This window comes from Hermetia illucens, chromosome 4, assembly GCF_905115235.1.
Source record: "Hermetia illucens chromosome 4, iHerIll2.2.curated.20191125, whole genome shotgun sequence".
Taxonomy (NCBI): domain Eukaryota; kingdom Metazoa; phylum Arthropoda; class Insecta; order Diptera; family Stratiomyidae; genus Hermetia; species Hermetia illucens.
The window spans coordinates 170,106,190-170,120,635 of NC_051852.1; the positions used below are offsets into that span (position 1 = coordinate 170,106,190).

At 43.7% G+C, this 14,446-nt stretch overlaps 1 protein-coding gene across 1 annotated transcript in view; it reads left to right on the top strand.

Moving 5' to 3' along the window:
- Nucleotides 1–14,446, top strand: part of LOC119654331 (myosin-IIIb-like) — a 201,677-nt gene that overhangs the window by 159,974 nt on the left and 27,257 nt on the right. Inside the window, exon 3 of the mRNA XM_038059662.1 lies at nt 6,372–6,686. Coding sequence (XP_037915590.1) covers nt 6,372–6,686 — 315 coding nt within the window. The remainder of the gene's footprint in view (nt 1–6,371; nt 6,687–14,446) is intronic.

Below are 14,446 nucleotides of genomic sequence, written 5' to 3' on the forward strand. Positions count from 1 at the left end.
AGGTGGGACGGCCTCCGCCAGTAGCTTTATGCAGACACAGGGAAGCTCTCTCCAGACAACATTGTCAGAGCAGCTGGAATCGTATTGCGCATTATGTTCGGGCTCTTCTTACTACGAAGAAGATTGAACTCGACCGGCAGAGGGATCGGACGGTAAGGGGTGCCCTGAACTAACAACAACTCCCTTCCTCCCCTCCCCTCTCGTTGGTGAAAGGAATTCCCTGACTTGAAGGCTCCCAAAGCCGGGAGAACGGGAGGGCTAGCCCGAAGTAATGTGTCAAACGGTTCCAGGCTAGTTCTCTGATGACAGGGAGGTGTTTAGTTGGTAGTCCGCCAGCGTGCTGTTGCGGGAGTCCAACACTCTGCCCATAAACGCATTCACCTACCCTACTCCCAAAAAAAAAAAAAAAAAATATGTAGAATAGCGATGCTATGCTTTGTTGCTGTTCATCATCTCCGATGTCAATCGATCGAAATTCCTGAGATAACGAAGCTGTAGACCATACTAAAATTATGTGCTCTAGACAAGATATACAACACTGATCCCCAAACTGGGACTGCGTACAGCAAGATGGAACTCACCACTCTGGTTACAAGCAGCCAGTAAGGATGCCGCGGACCTCTTACATTCGGCATTATTCTTGCCGAAGTCATACTGGCGGCGGTTGCTTTTTCACAAGTAAACTTCATCTACTGCTTAAAGCTGAGTATTGTACCTAGTGTCACTCCCAAGTATATGATGGTCGATTTGATTACTTCCAAGTATTTGATGGCTTCGAGGACCACTTCCATCGTTTCCTCTGCGAGTGCCAGCTCAGCACTGGCCAACCAAACCTTAACGGCACTAATTGCTTTGCGCCAGTACAACTCAGCATCTTCGAAATGCTTTGTAACCGGAACCACAACCAGTGCGATATCGTCGACTTAGCCCATTACCATGGCCTCCTCTGGAATCGGAAGATTAAGAACATGATGTTTCACGATGGTGGGTTCAGTACGGAGCCCTGCGGGACTTCCGCAGACATACTGTCGACCTGAAAGTCCTCCTCGGCTGTCGACGACCGGGACCAATCTATTACAGATTACTCACTCAGGCAACAGTACAAACTTCTTCTGCTTCCCTGCTGTAGGGAATATCCCCTCCTGCCTCCACGTTTCGAAAAAATAGGCGAACATATCTGATCTAGACTTCACGGCAAGTTTAATGGCCCTATTTGGTATTCTGTCCAGGCCTGGAGTTCGTTAGTGGATACTGCCGAAATTGCTGTCACATTCAGAGATCTTGCTTGGAGAGGAACCCTTGGATGATTTTCAACAACAAAGTAGGCTAGGTGATTTGCGGAGATGACCGGCCTCTGAATTGTTCCATCATAACTCTATAAACGCTCCCCCACGGGTCTACATCCGCCTCTGAGCAGAACTTCTCAAAGCGTTCCGTTTTGCTCCTCTGGATGGACAGCCTGAGATTTTCGTGCGCTTCCTGGTATGAATGCTTCTTTTGCATCTGATCGATCCTACCTACCGCCATCTGGACCATTCATCTGGCACGATGGTAGGCTGATCTCTCATGCTTTAGAGGCCCATTGTGTGATATGGAGAGCTTTTCCGTGGGCCCGACACCCTTAGTAGGTTTGTCTAGCCACACTTACATGAAGGTCTGCTCATGCAGTGCTTTTGCATCAATGTGGGACTAACAAAGATTAAATTTACGTTTAAAGCAGGCCCTCGTTTCCGAAAAGCAAATCGTGCAGATTTGCATCTTAGAAGTGACCTCATCTAGGTCCTTGAACTGTATAACGATCTCATGCTTTTGAGCACACACCGCAGCACTTGGCTCAAGTAAATTTTTGACTTGGCTGCGGAAGCATTCGGCTTTGCTCTCTTCGGACCTTTTCAGTTCCAGTATGAGATCTTTCTTTTGGTTCCTCCGGATACTGCTTATAACCCCCCCCCCCCCCCCCCCCCCAGGTCTTTGAGATCAGGGTCAGCTTTCATCCTTCTTAGTATGTCTGCATAGGACATATTGCCCGTGCTTGAATGTGCCATCATTGCCTCGGGGCGGATCTTCATTCACGTGTACCTTTCGAGACATCGGCTCCCTTGGTGTTTTAAGCACTATTTTCTCGCCTATTGAGGTTTTATGTCCCTTCTTCAAAACGGGTGATATGCCTTTTTGTTTCTTGAGAACCCGCTGATGTCCTGGATGTTCATCTTCCTTTTCTCGAACCGTATTTTTCCTCTGCTCATCCGCGAGTATACGGTTGGGTGACACCTGCGTCGACTGCGTCACCCTCGAAGGAGTAATTTTAGAGCTCTTGTTCAAATCTTTCTCATCTTCCCGGAATTTGTTACATAGATCCCTGATGGCTCTCACCATATGTTCGATAGTTTGGTGCGACAACTCAACATTTTTTGCTCAAAGCAAAATGAAGGATGATTCTTTCAAGTGAGATTTCTATTCCAAAGCCTCCATTCTTCTTTCCTCATGTTTTCTGGCGTCAAAGAGATTCCTGTGGCCCATGTCCTTTTTCGCCTTGTATATTGAGGAAGATCTGATGATCGTTGAGCTTCTCCTAATCACATCTGGCTCTCGATACTGATGAGCCTCCCCTAACTCTTTATGCCCGGATGCGGTTGATGTCACGGCGTCTTTTAACGACCAACGTTTTCCCTTGGCCATATATTTCTGCGCGTTTGCTATAGGTGTTCTACACATAGCTGCTCGGTTTAAACACCTCCTTGGCTAAGCTGCTTGTAGTATTAGATGCCACGGCGGCCAAGGTGTCCGAGGCACTGCAGTCGAGGGATATCGACGACCGGGAGCCTGCTTGCCTACTCCCAAAACCGCCGGTGCTGGGTTCCAAGCCCCTGCATCGTAAGTTTATGCACCTTCTTTTCATTCATATTGGTTTATTATTCTGGATAATCTTCTCATAGTCATTTTTATCCACGGGTAGGTGTGTTTCTCCCACCTACTCGACCTGCGCATAAACATGCCCATGCATGCAGACCTTAGAATGCATATTCATACGCATCCACCGAGCATTCCCTTATCCGCACGAAAGGACGCGCCTGTCTATCTGTCTGCCTCTCACACGCACTTTTCTTAGAAACTTAAACCGATTTACAAGAAATTTGGTGTGAAGGTCAAAACTATAAACCCCCCAACGCGTACATTGAATAATATTACTGCACGTTGAACTTAGAGGTGAGACAGTCCCCATACGCATAAAGGAGAAGGGCAGAATTTTTTCTATCAAATGAAAGGTCTCGATTATTACTTTGTCACGTTTTGACACGGGTCGCAACGGGGAGGAGCGCGGTGGTCCGAAAGGGATCAATTACTTCAACGATCCATTCTCGGAAACTAACCAACCAAAAAATCTGAAAAAAAATTATGGCGTTCCATGCACACTGTATCCAGGCCTCAAAGTGTCCTGCTTTACAATATTTGCTCGATTAAAGCTAATTATAGAATATTATTATATTTTGAAAATTTACTGAGAATCTCCTTAAGTTCATCCTAGATTTGTAAAATTCTGAAATAATATTACATTTAATTTCAAGCACCACGCTGGAAAGTTTGGTGAAAATCCTTGCAATATTAACGAAGTTATAGTAAGGCAAAGTTTGTTTCTTGCGCGTCAAATCACTACTTGATAGGATCTTATGTCAGGATCACCTCAAATTGAATATTGGATATATTCAATGGATGCACTTTATGAGCTTTATGAGGTAAATGAAATCATCTTGTATCCAAATATTCTTCTATAAAAATCAACAAAACCGTTCATGCCTGAAGCGCCGTGATTGCGGTTTCGGAGCTGATTTTCCTGGCATACCAATGTAGAGTGCCGTCTCCATGCTCCTGAATCAATAAAACATTGGTCTTGAGGATATAAACCAATTCTTCTTCAGTAGAAAGCCGCAAACCTTCCCTGATGGAGTAAACACATGGTACTATGGGGTCCTGGCAATAACTTTCTGTTCTAAATAGGGCGGTGCCTGTGTTATCTGTAGACATATTGGTCAGAATATAGAAGTAGCAGTGGATAGGTCACACGCCATGCAGTTGAATCCACTATCTTAAGATGACCGACGATTCGGCCGCCCCAGAACGCATGGTGCAGAACAGGGTAGATGCAGTGCAAGCTTCTCGGGAAGTCCAGAAGGAAACTGAAACACATTTGATGAAAAATGATGGCTTGTTAATATGTTACGCGCCACTCAGACGTAAATGGCAACCACATATCCGTTCATGGTTTGTCGAAGCAGCGACGACATTTTTGACAACTCATTTCGAATTTTATCTGGCATAAAATGACTCTTAACAAGCTTCGAATATTTGTTGTTATCATATATATTGGACTATTGCGGAGCATCGGCCAGGTGAAAGAAGGAAATTGGACACTACCACTACTGAACATCACTATTTCCAAGGATTGATACGAATTGATGATATGATAAGATTCGTCGTGGGAAAGATCCAGACATCAGGAAAATTATTGGGCAAAATCAGGTTACTTAGTTTGTCGAAATTGGAACAGAATTACACGAAAAGGTTAAAGTTTTCATCCAAAAATCTCAGGAAGACTCGTAAAGTAATCCACGTTTTGAGAAACGACCAGCAAACCATAGAGAAAATCAGGGATCACATATCATGACCATGAAATCATGAATAGCCGAGCTCGAAACATTCGGGGGCAAGTGTAATTTTTAGGACAGTCGAATGTGAAGCTGATAGATGCAGTTACGTCCTGATGGTTTAACTTGAGTTTCCGCCGTGTCAGCCTAGCCCCACGCGGACCCTAAGACGCGGATTGACTTTCTGGCCATTACCAGAGCCTCATTGTGACAAGCTTAACGGTACCAGTTTTTACTGAGTACATGGCTCAGCATTCATCTTAGTGGAGGCGAGGCCTACTCAAATCTCTACCAAACTAAGGCGTACAGCACCCGAGGTTTACAGCGCAACCCCACGCTTGAGATTCGAAAGGCTCTGTTTGCCATGTAGACGTAACTCCAGTTAACTCTAAGTTATCGAGCCAAGGCTACATGCCCCAAGAATTCTCCTGAGACATACGAACTCAGGGGGCTATCCCGGTTCCCATGGTACCAGACAACTTCTGGTAAGGCTTCGTAGTCGAAGCTATTTCCGATGAGTCCCCGTGCAGACTCGGGTCTGATCACCCAAGGCCTCGGAGCATTCACCTTCTGCATCACGAACAGCAAGTCAATGTGAATTGTGCCACCACGTGGAAATTCGGAGATCGGAAACCGAAAGCTTGGCACTTCAAGAAGTACTGGTACTGGTACTGGTAAGTGGTGGCCAAAGTATAAATGAAGAAGGAAAATGACTACGTTCAGAGAAGAAAGTATAGAAGGCCGGACTCAAAATGAACACCAACAAAATTAAGGTATCCAGTCGGGTTAGTTCTTGCGCTTTTCCTGACTTCAATTGTGCTACTTCCAATGACCGATGTTACATTATTTTTTGCCAATTCATCCTCAACCGAACCCTGTACTAAATCAACAATGATTTCTAAAGTACGATGCATCCATGGGTATCCGCACCCAGGCTTTCCCACGATAATTAACGCTGCTCTAAAAGGTAATCATTCGGAAGAGTAACTCAGTCAATTAACGAATAAATTCAAGGTTCATCTTTCAAAGAATGATTGTGTTCAACATACTTTTCCTACAAAAAAAACCCTTAATCAGCAGAACTAACAACCACGAGCTACGCAAGAAAAGATACATTTAATTAGCGTGGAAAGCATAACTTCGCAAATGTTTTCGCCTCGAATTGTTTGTTTGTTTGTTTCTTTGCATCTTTCTTTTTCTGCGGTGCTGAAAATTATTATATGGCGAGTATCATCCACTGGACTAATGGAGCTATATGTGCATGTGCATCCACAACAAGAAATAGGAGGAATAGTCCAACGCCAACAGCAATTTACTAAATTATGTAGATATCACGTTACAAGTCGTTATGAATGGAATCGGACGATTCAGCGCTGTAATTATGACGAATTGACGTACACAAAAATTAGGTGTTGCAGAGTTTGTTTGTTTGTTAATTGTTGTTAATGCGTGTATGAATTTGGCTTTATCAAGTGGATGAACGCTTATAATAGATATAGTCTGATATACGTTAATTATACGTCAGAATTCCCTTTCAGTCATAACAGGGTTGATTTGCATATCACTATAGTAGATAGCGTGTCAAATATCTTTCACTATAATTCCACGCAAATGAAATATTTGTACCTACGTAATTCTGAACGTCTATCGAAATAAATCAATTATTCCCTTCCGTATTCCTTCCTTACAATCTCTTATCTACAATAACAATCGGTTTTTATATTTCAGAAAATGTCGGCCTACTCAGCTCTATCTCAGCACATTGATTTCCTTCGCCTACCCTCACCTAAGGATCGCTTCGATCTGATAGATATCATTGGTGAGGGAACTTATGGAGAAGTCTACAGCGCAAGGGTGAAGAAAACAGATCAGTTAGTCGCAATAAAAATCCTGGAGAATATAGTCGACAACATTGAAGAAATCGAAGAAGAATACCTGGTTCTTCGTGATCTCTCCAAACATCCTAACTTACCGGAATTCCTTGGTATTTATCTGCTCAGAGGAAATATACCAGAAGACGATCAATTATGGTTTGTTATGGAGGTAAGTACAAAAAAACTGCTTTTAAAATTAATTTCGTATTGCAGAAAGTGAAAGACCTATTCTCTCCCACCCTGGTGGGGCAGTGCAAAAATACGCTGAACAGTTTGGACGGCACCTTCAAGGTCACCCTCCTCTGGGTTCCCGGATATAGGAACATAGAGGGGAGTGAGCGGACTGCTCTTGGTGGTCCTTCGGCGGGTACAGTCGGTGTCTCGTTGGCGACTGTCAAGGGCGGAATTAATTTGTACTACTTAGCAGTCGCCGGCCTTAGATGGCGAAGGCTTACTACCTGTGCCAAGTCAAGGAGGATTTGACCCGCTTATGACCCTAAACTCTTAGGCACTTCTTTTGCGATTGCCCAGCTCTAGCTAGAGTCAGGTTACGGACACTGGTTAAACCATTATTTGGGGAACTTAGAGACATTTCTAGCTGCAGGGTGGGAGAGCTGTGTTCCCTCGTGTATGCTATGGGCGGGCTCTGGAGATCTGAGCCCTGCTCTCACAACAGCAGTCACGGTCTAATGAGTTTGTAGCATCGAAACGGCGTACCACCTCGGTAACTAGCCACTGATGCCCAACTACTCATAGCCTATATTACTGCAAAAGTTGATGATTCTAGGATAAACTTAAGGGGGTACCAAGGCAATTTTTAAAAACTTTACTTTTAATAAACTTGTTAATATATTATCATTAACTTTATTTAAACCGATATCGCGCTGGAGAGTATTTTGAGACCTAGACAGCATGTGCATGGACCACCATATCTTTTCATATAGATGTGTTGGATAGTTTCTGAGAACGGATCATTGAATTAACTGGTCCTTTCGGATCCCAGCACTTTGGTTTACATAAAACTTTTCAGGTTTCAAGTGAATTCTTTGAAAACGGTATGAAGAATGACTACATTTATTTCCTGGAAAATCTAGTTGAGAGCAGAATATCAATTATTAATTTCTTTACACTGAGTTGGGGCTTAAGGGGGGAAACCACATTAGGAGGCCTTTTCCACATACTATTTTGAGATTTTTTTCAGTAAAAAGAATTATTCGGAGTTCGATCAAATTTGGGTATTATATTAGTCACATTCCGAACAACTTTTGAAAATTTGTTTGAAAAGTTTAAGCCAAAAATAGAAGAATTACTTGACAATATTCCGTTCAAGGTTGTAATTCTCCAATTGCGGAACGTGTAGCGACTCCAATTTTTATCTGAAACCAAATGGCTTCTAATTTCACATCGCTAAAAATATCAACCTCAATGCAGCTGAAAATAATCAAAATAAAAACTGTTTGCAGTTGTTAAAAAAAAATTTCGATTTTCACAGAAAACACACTCAAAAAACAAGCACTAACGGTTTCGTCCCGGGCAAAGGCAACCCTTCAGGCGCTGCCTCACCTCTGCCCTGGGAGCAGCGTGACCAAAAGTGGCAACAGGTGGAAAAGGCTCTTTTATATTATCGCAAAAACACGACAATTGTGCGAAATGGATATAATTCGAAACGTAGAAATGCCTGCTGCTGAAAGCAACCTCTAGCATAAAAAGTCCTCTAGCAGATTTCTCATATTACGCACTAAACAAGTGGTTTATATGAGGATGGTTCAGCAAATGATTTGCCACTCCTTGGTAACAGCGCCCACATTTGTGTTTTCCCCTGCCCTCTTCTGAATAGGTGTTTCACACCAAAACTTAAAGACATTAAACGCTACCTCACCCTGCCCTGGGAGCAACGTGACCGAAAATGAAACAAATGGACATCGCTATATCCTGAACAAGACCATTAGACGTCGTTCCTTTTTTTCAGTACTTGGGTGCTATGCCCAAAATGAGGGGTCCATGAACCGGAAAATGAGATTAGTTGCTCTATATTTGGTCCGGTCCGACATTATGTAGATGTGAATTTTTTCTTCTCCAATGGCTTCACAAGTCAAATCGGTCCTTCCCCTCCAGGATAGACTTCCTCCAGCCATCTTGAACTTTCGATCGCGTTCTCCAGTTAGAGAATTTCAGCAGCTTTTTACTGACCTCGCCCACTAGGTCCCCCACCGTTTTCGCGGCTTTCCCACTGAGCGGCGTTCTTCGGGTGTGCCTTTAAATATCCTGTTAGGTACTCGCTTTTCGTCCATCCGTTCTAGTCACCGGCCCACTGCAATTTTCGTAGTTTTACCACCAACGATGCTGGTGGGTTGTTGTACAACTCATGGTTGTATCTAATTCGTCGTGGTACCTAACTCTACTCCTAAAATGCATCGGGTCGAGTCCATCTCCAGGCTTTAATCCGCAGTTTGTTTTGAAGCATTGCGTAAGCTCTCCAAGCACCTTCACATGGAATTCAGTCTTAGCCTTAGTTCGATCATTCATACCAGTTTCTTTGGTAGAATCCGCTCTTGATACAATATAATGCCTCTCGCTTGATGCTAGCATACGCTTGAAGGAAGCCGACGAAGAGTTGATGCATATCTATAATATATTCAACTGATAGCACTTTTCCAGCAGTTGTTTGACCATGAAAGTTCAGTCAATCGTGGATCATTCTGTTCGAAAGCCACATTGGTATTCACCAATTAATTTGTCTTTATATGACCCTAACCTAGCTTGGATGATTTTCTTCAGGATCCTGTAGGACGTGCACAACAATGAAATGCCTCTGCTGTCAGAGATAAGTTTGTCCCCTTTTTTGTGTATAGGAAAAATTACGCTCTTTCGCCAGTTGTCCGGTAATTTTTTATTTGTCCAATTTTTTACAATAAGTTTATCGAAGGAATTATGCAGGCAATTTCTTCCCCTCTATAATGGTTCAGCTGGAATACCATCGAATCCGGGGTCTTGTTCAGTTTTTGGTCGCGGGGGGCTGCTTTTCACCTCTTCAATAGAAGGAGGCTGGACTGGTGTATTGTTTATAACTTCCCGGTTCCCACTGGCGCTTCCACTGGATTAAGCCGCTTCTTAAAGTATTCCATCCATATTTTCTTGATATCGTCGGGGTTACCTAGGATATTTCCGTGGTCATCCTTACAGAGACTTGTCTGCCGCCTATAGTCTCGCACGAAATCTTTCACCGAGCAGTATGCGCCTCGTACATTTTTATTTTTAATGCAGTTGTCAAGTTTTGATATTCTGTCCTTGTTGTATAATATTTTGTTTTTTTTCCTGCATGTCCGGTTTGCTATTCACCTAAGTTCGTCATACGTTTCTTGTTTTCCCCTTGTGGGTCATTCTTTGTATTTATAGTCAGCTTCGTTCTTTTTGTTGATTGCATTACGACATACCTCGTCGAACCAATCATTACGGGTGTGTTTGGTTTGGAAGCCGATTGTCTTTTCTGCGGATCTTTTTATTCCATCTGTTAGCTTTGACCACGTTTCTTCCACATCGAATTTGACTAGCGATGTACTATTGAAGTAGCTCTGCAGTGTATGCCGACGTTATTCGCCTGTCTCTAAATTTATCAACGTTGAATTTCAGGAACCTGCTATGCTGTGCATGATATGTTTTCATTAGTCGATATCGAAACTTCGTCCTTACTTAACATGCAGTCGGAATCACAATTGACCCCACGTAGTGACCTTATATCCGTAATGCTGGTTGCAGCCCATTTTTCGATAAGAACACACTACTATGTGTTCATTACAGGCAATCTATTCGGAAACTTCTATTCACATGCACATGCGGGTGTAAAGGTGTTTTGTCCTATGCGAACCAGGCCGAAGTCAATTTTTGAATTCGCACCCACTTGATGACGGACCGGACCACTTTGGAAGCAACTTGCTTCCTCCGTGTAGTCCATTAACTCCTCTTTTCTGGGTTTAACACCCAAGTTTATCAAATAAGTTGACTGACGTCCACGACAAACCCAGAAAAGAGGAGTTAGTGGACCAGAAGAGAGGAAGTAAGTTGCTTCTGTAATTTTGTTAATAATAGTTGGGCCTTTTTCAAATTTTCCAAAATCGTGTACTACATTAATCCTTATGATGTTACCATGCATGTTTAGGATAAAATTAAGGGGGGTTTTTTGGTAAATTTCTAAACGGGACCTGTTGCAGTTTTCGGAGCATACACTTTGAGCCTTCACTCCCCGACGTTTTACTCAATATTAAAAATAGGATCAGTTTCGAAAAACACTTATTGAGTCCTTTCATTTGATTCCCAATATGGCTATATTCTATTCTGGCGATGTCCATGTCGTTTTGTGAATGAGCAGGAGGATCTTACTGTTAGCGAAATCAATAAGACGTTGCCCGTTGTCATTCGTGTCTTCATGGAGGCTGTGTCTTCCAGTTGTTCCTCGATGAGAGTCCTCTCGTCTAACCTGGGCGTTGAAATCTTTTAACACTATTTGTATGTCGTTAGAAGGCAGTGCATCATTAACTCGTTCCAGGGTATTGTAGAACTGGTCTTTGACTGTGTCATCTTTTTCTTCCGTCGGTGCGTGCAGTTTCCTAGCCGTTAAAAAATTTTGTTTTGGCATGGATCGCACATAGTCGGTCATTTGTTGCTTTAAAGTCAATGACTCGTTCTTTGAATTTGTTTTCCACGATAAATTCCACTGCAAATTCACTGCTTACCGATTCTCTTTCGCTTGTGAATACGAACGTATGTCGTCAACCTTGCATCCGAACTATTTTTTGGATCGCCAGGATGTTGATGGTGTATCCTGAAACTTCTTTGAGAAGTTTTCGCAGAGCTCCGATTCTGCTTAGAGTGCGAACGTTCCAAGTTCCAAAAGAGTAGACCATATTACGTTGTTGAAGTCGTTGTCATTGAATCCGTCCAGAGGCTGTTGTTCTGATGGCGCGGCAAAAGGGTATTACCGTGCCGGCCCCTCGCTAGAAGTAGCAATATGACGCAAAGAGACAACTTTGACTTATTATGACTTTGTTAAAAATAGTAGGATTTCCACCAAACCATTCTGATTGATGCTTCTTATTAAAATCTATATTATTGCAATTTTATAGATCTAGGATGAACTTAAGGGGGGTTCTTAGTAAATTTTGAAAATATAAAAATATACTATTATTAACTTTATTTGAACAGAGAATTTTGAAGCCTAGATATCATATACATAGGCCAGCATAATTTTATCAGATTTTTCGGTGGGGTAGTATCTGAGAACAGGTCCTTGAAGTAATTGACTCCTCCCGGACCTCTATACTCATCCCCTCTGCAACCAGTGCCAAAACTAACTCCTAGGAAAGGTATTAATCGAGACGTGGCTATATTCCGTGAAAAAATGCTGCACTTCTTTTATGCGTGTATGGGGACCCACCCTTAAGTTCAAAATGGAGCCAGTGTAATTCACCTCATGTGTGGGGGTTTAAATTTCTAATCTTTCTGTCTAATTTCGTAACAGTGGGTGTAACCATTTCTGAGAAAAGTGGATGTGTCAGAGAGACAGACCAAAAAAGGAAGTCGACCGAATTTCGTATTCTATATATAATTCAACTGTGAAAAAAGCAAAAAATTGACTGACAGTTTCGTCCAGGGCAGCGGGACCGAAAGTAACGTCCACTTAAATATAATCGGAAGAACCTCCTTTCACGTACTCGTAGACGTTCCATTTGGGATGAAAAGACGTCGCACCATGCGACGAATCCGTATGTGATTAGGGGACGGATCAGCTGCTTGTAGCAGTAGAGTTTGACTTTGGGGGAGATAGCGGAGTCTTTCCTAAGGATGGGCCATAAGGTTTTTAGTCCTGTTAGGGTTTTTGTGATGATGGAATTTACCTGGGGCACTGGTGATAGGCGGGTATTGATGGTTATTCCCAGGTACTTAGTGGATTGAACTGAGGGAATGGTGGATATTCCGATTTTGATCTTGAGGTTGCGGGTGTCGGCTCGCATCTTGCGGGTAAAGGTGGCTCTACCGCGGAAGACGATGGCTTCACATTTCCTGGGTTTGAGGAGGAGTTTCCAGGATTGGAGGAATTTGTTGAGCGTTAGGATTGTGGTACTGATGCGGTTTTGGGCGGATTGTATGTTTCGGGACGAGGTGTAAAGAATCAAGTCGTCAGCGTATTGCACGGTTTTGACCGTTAGGGGAGAGTTGGTGGGGTGTTGGAGTGGTATATCGGCGGTGTAAAGGGAAAATAGAGTTGCTGACAGTACTGGGCCTTGGGGGATGCCTGCTGGAGGATTGGATGGGTCGGAGAGGGTATCGTGGATACGTACTCGGGCTTGACGGTCGGACAGGTAGTTGATGATGAGTTTGCATAATTGCGGATGGAATTTGAAAGTGTGGGAGAGTTTGTAGGTGAGGCCTTCGTGCCAGACTGTGTCTAAGGATTTTTGGATATCAAGGAGGCAAGCGGTGGTGGGGATGTTGTTGTTTAACTGGGTTAGGATGTCGGTTTTGAGAACTAGGAGGGCGTGTGAGGTGCCGTGGCCACGCCTGTTGGCAAACTGGAAGGGGGGGGGGATAATGTCGTGGTCGGTGATGTGTTGGAGCATGATGTCGTGGATGATGTGCTCGAAAATTTTCGATGTCACGTTGAGGAGGGAGATGGGGCGCTAGCTGCTTGGGGAGGCTGAGGGCTGATCATTTTTTAGGATTGGAACGATATGGAATTCTTTCAATGGAGAGGGAAAGTATGCAGATAGCAAGCATTGGTTGAAGAGTTGGGCGAAGAATGGGCATAGGGATTTTGTGCATTTTTTTAGGATGATGATAGGGGTATGGTCAGGGCCGGATGACTTTTTGTTGTTTCGGGAAAGGATGATGGATTCTATTGTCTGTTGTGTGACGGCTTGTATTGGTAGGCAGTTTGGTGCTGTCTGTTGGGGTGGGGGGATTAGGAAATGGGTGTATATGGATGGTGTGGTAGTTAGGTTGTGGATGTATTGACGCACCGCCGTTTCCGTGGGTGGGTCGGGCAGATGTAGAGTGGTGCTATGGGCTGCCAGGAAGCTTTTGGCAATCAGGTCGGCGTGGGCTTTGGGGGAGGTGTTATGGGGGAGGACGCTGGCTGCGCACGGTTTCGCGAGGCGAGGGCAAGTACCACGTAGTTTGCTGCACGTTTGCCGATTGAGCGAGATATTCGCGTGCTTCACAGCGTAGTGGCCAGCGTATAGCGTCTGAATGTGGGATTGGATGAGATGTGACAGGGAGTAGATACGTGATTTAAGGAAGTTAAACTGGGGAGCGTATCTATGGCGGTGGAGTTGGCGTCTTAGGGTGGCTTTCTGCTTAATGAGGTCGAGGACATGGGGTGGGAGGGTGATTAGGCCCTGGTAGTTTAGGGGTCTGAGGCGGATGGTTTCATTACAGACTTGTTGAGTTCAGTCTAGACCTAAACCAGGCCGAAGTAAATAATATTTTTTTGTTGAGGATGCTGGTAGTCCTGAGTCCGCAGCATCTATCGTTACTTTCGGTCATGCTGCTCCCAAGGCAGAGGTGAGGCAGCGTCTGATGAATTGCCTCTGCTCTGGACGAAACCGTCAGTCAATTTTTTGCTTTTTTGAAAACTTGGACTTAACTCAAAAAAGAGGAGTCTGTGAACTACAAAAGAGAGAGTAAGTTGCTCCCCATGTGGTTCGGTTCGTCACCAAGTGGGTGCGGACTCAGGACTCCCAGCATCCTCAACTGTGTAATTAAATGTTTTGCTTTCTCAACAGATTTAGTTTCTTGTATGGGAGCTTAGATTATTGAGGGGACTTTCATAGTTACTTGATAAGGAAAACTGTGATGCTCATGTATCCAGAACTGTTTGAACTGATAAATGCGTTACCCTTACGTGCGAACGACCACATATCTTCTAAGTAAAGC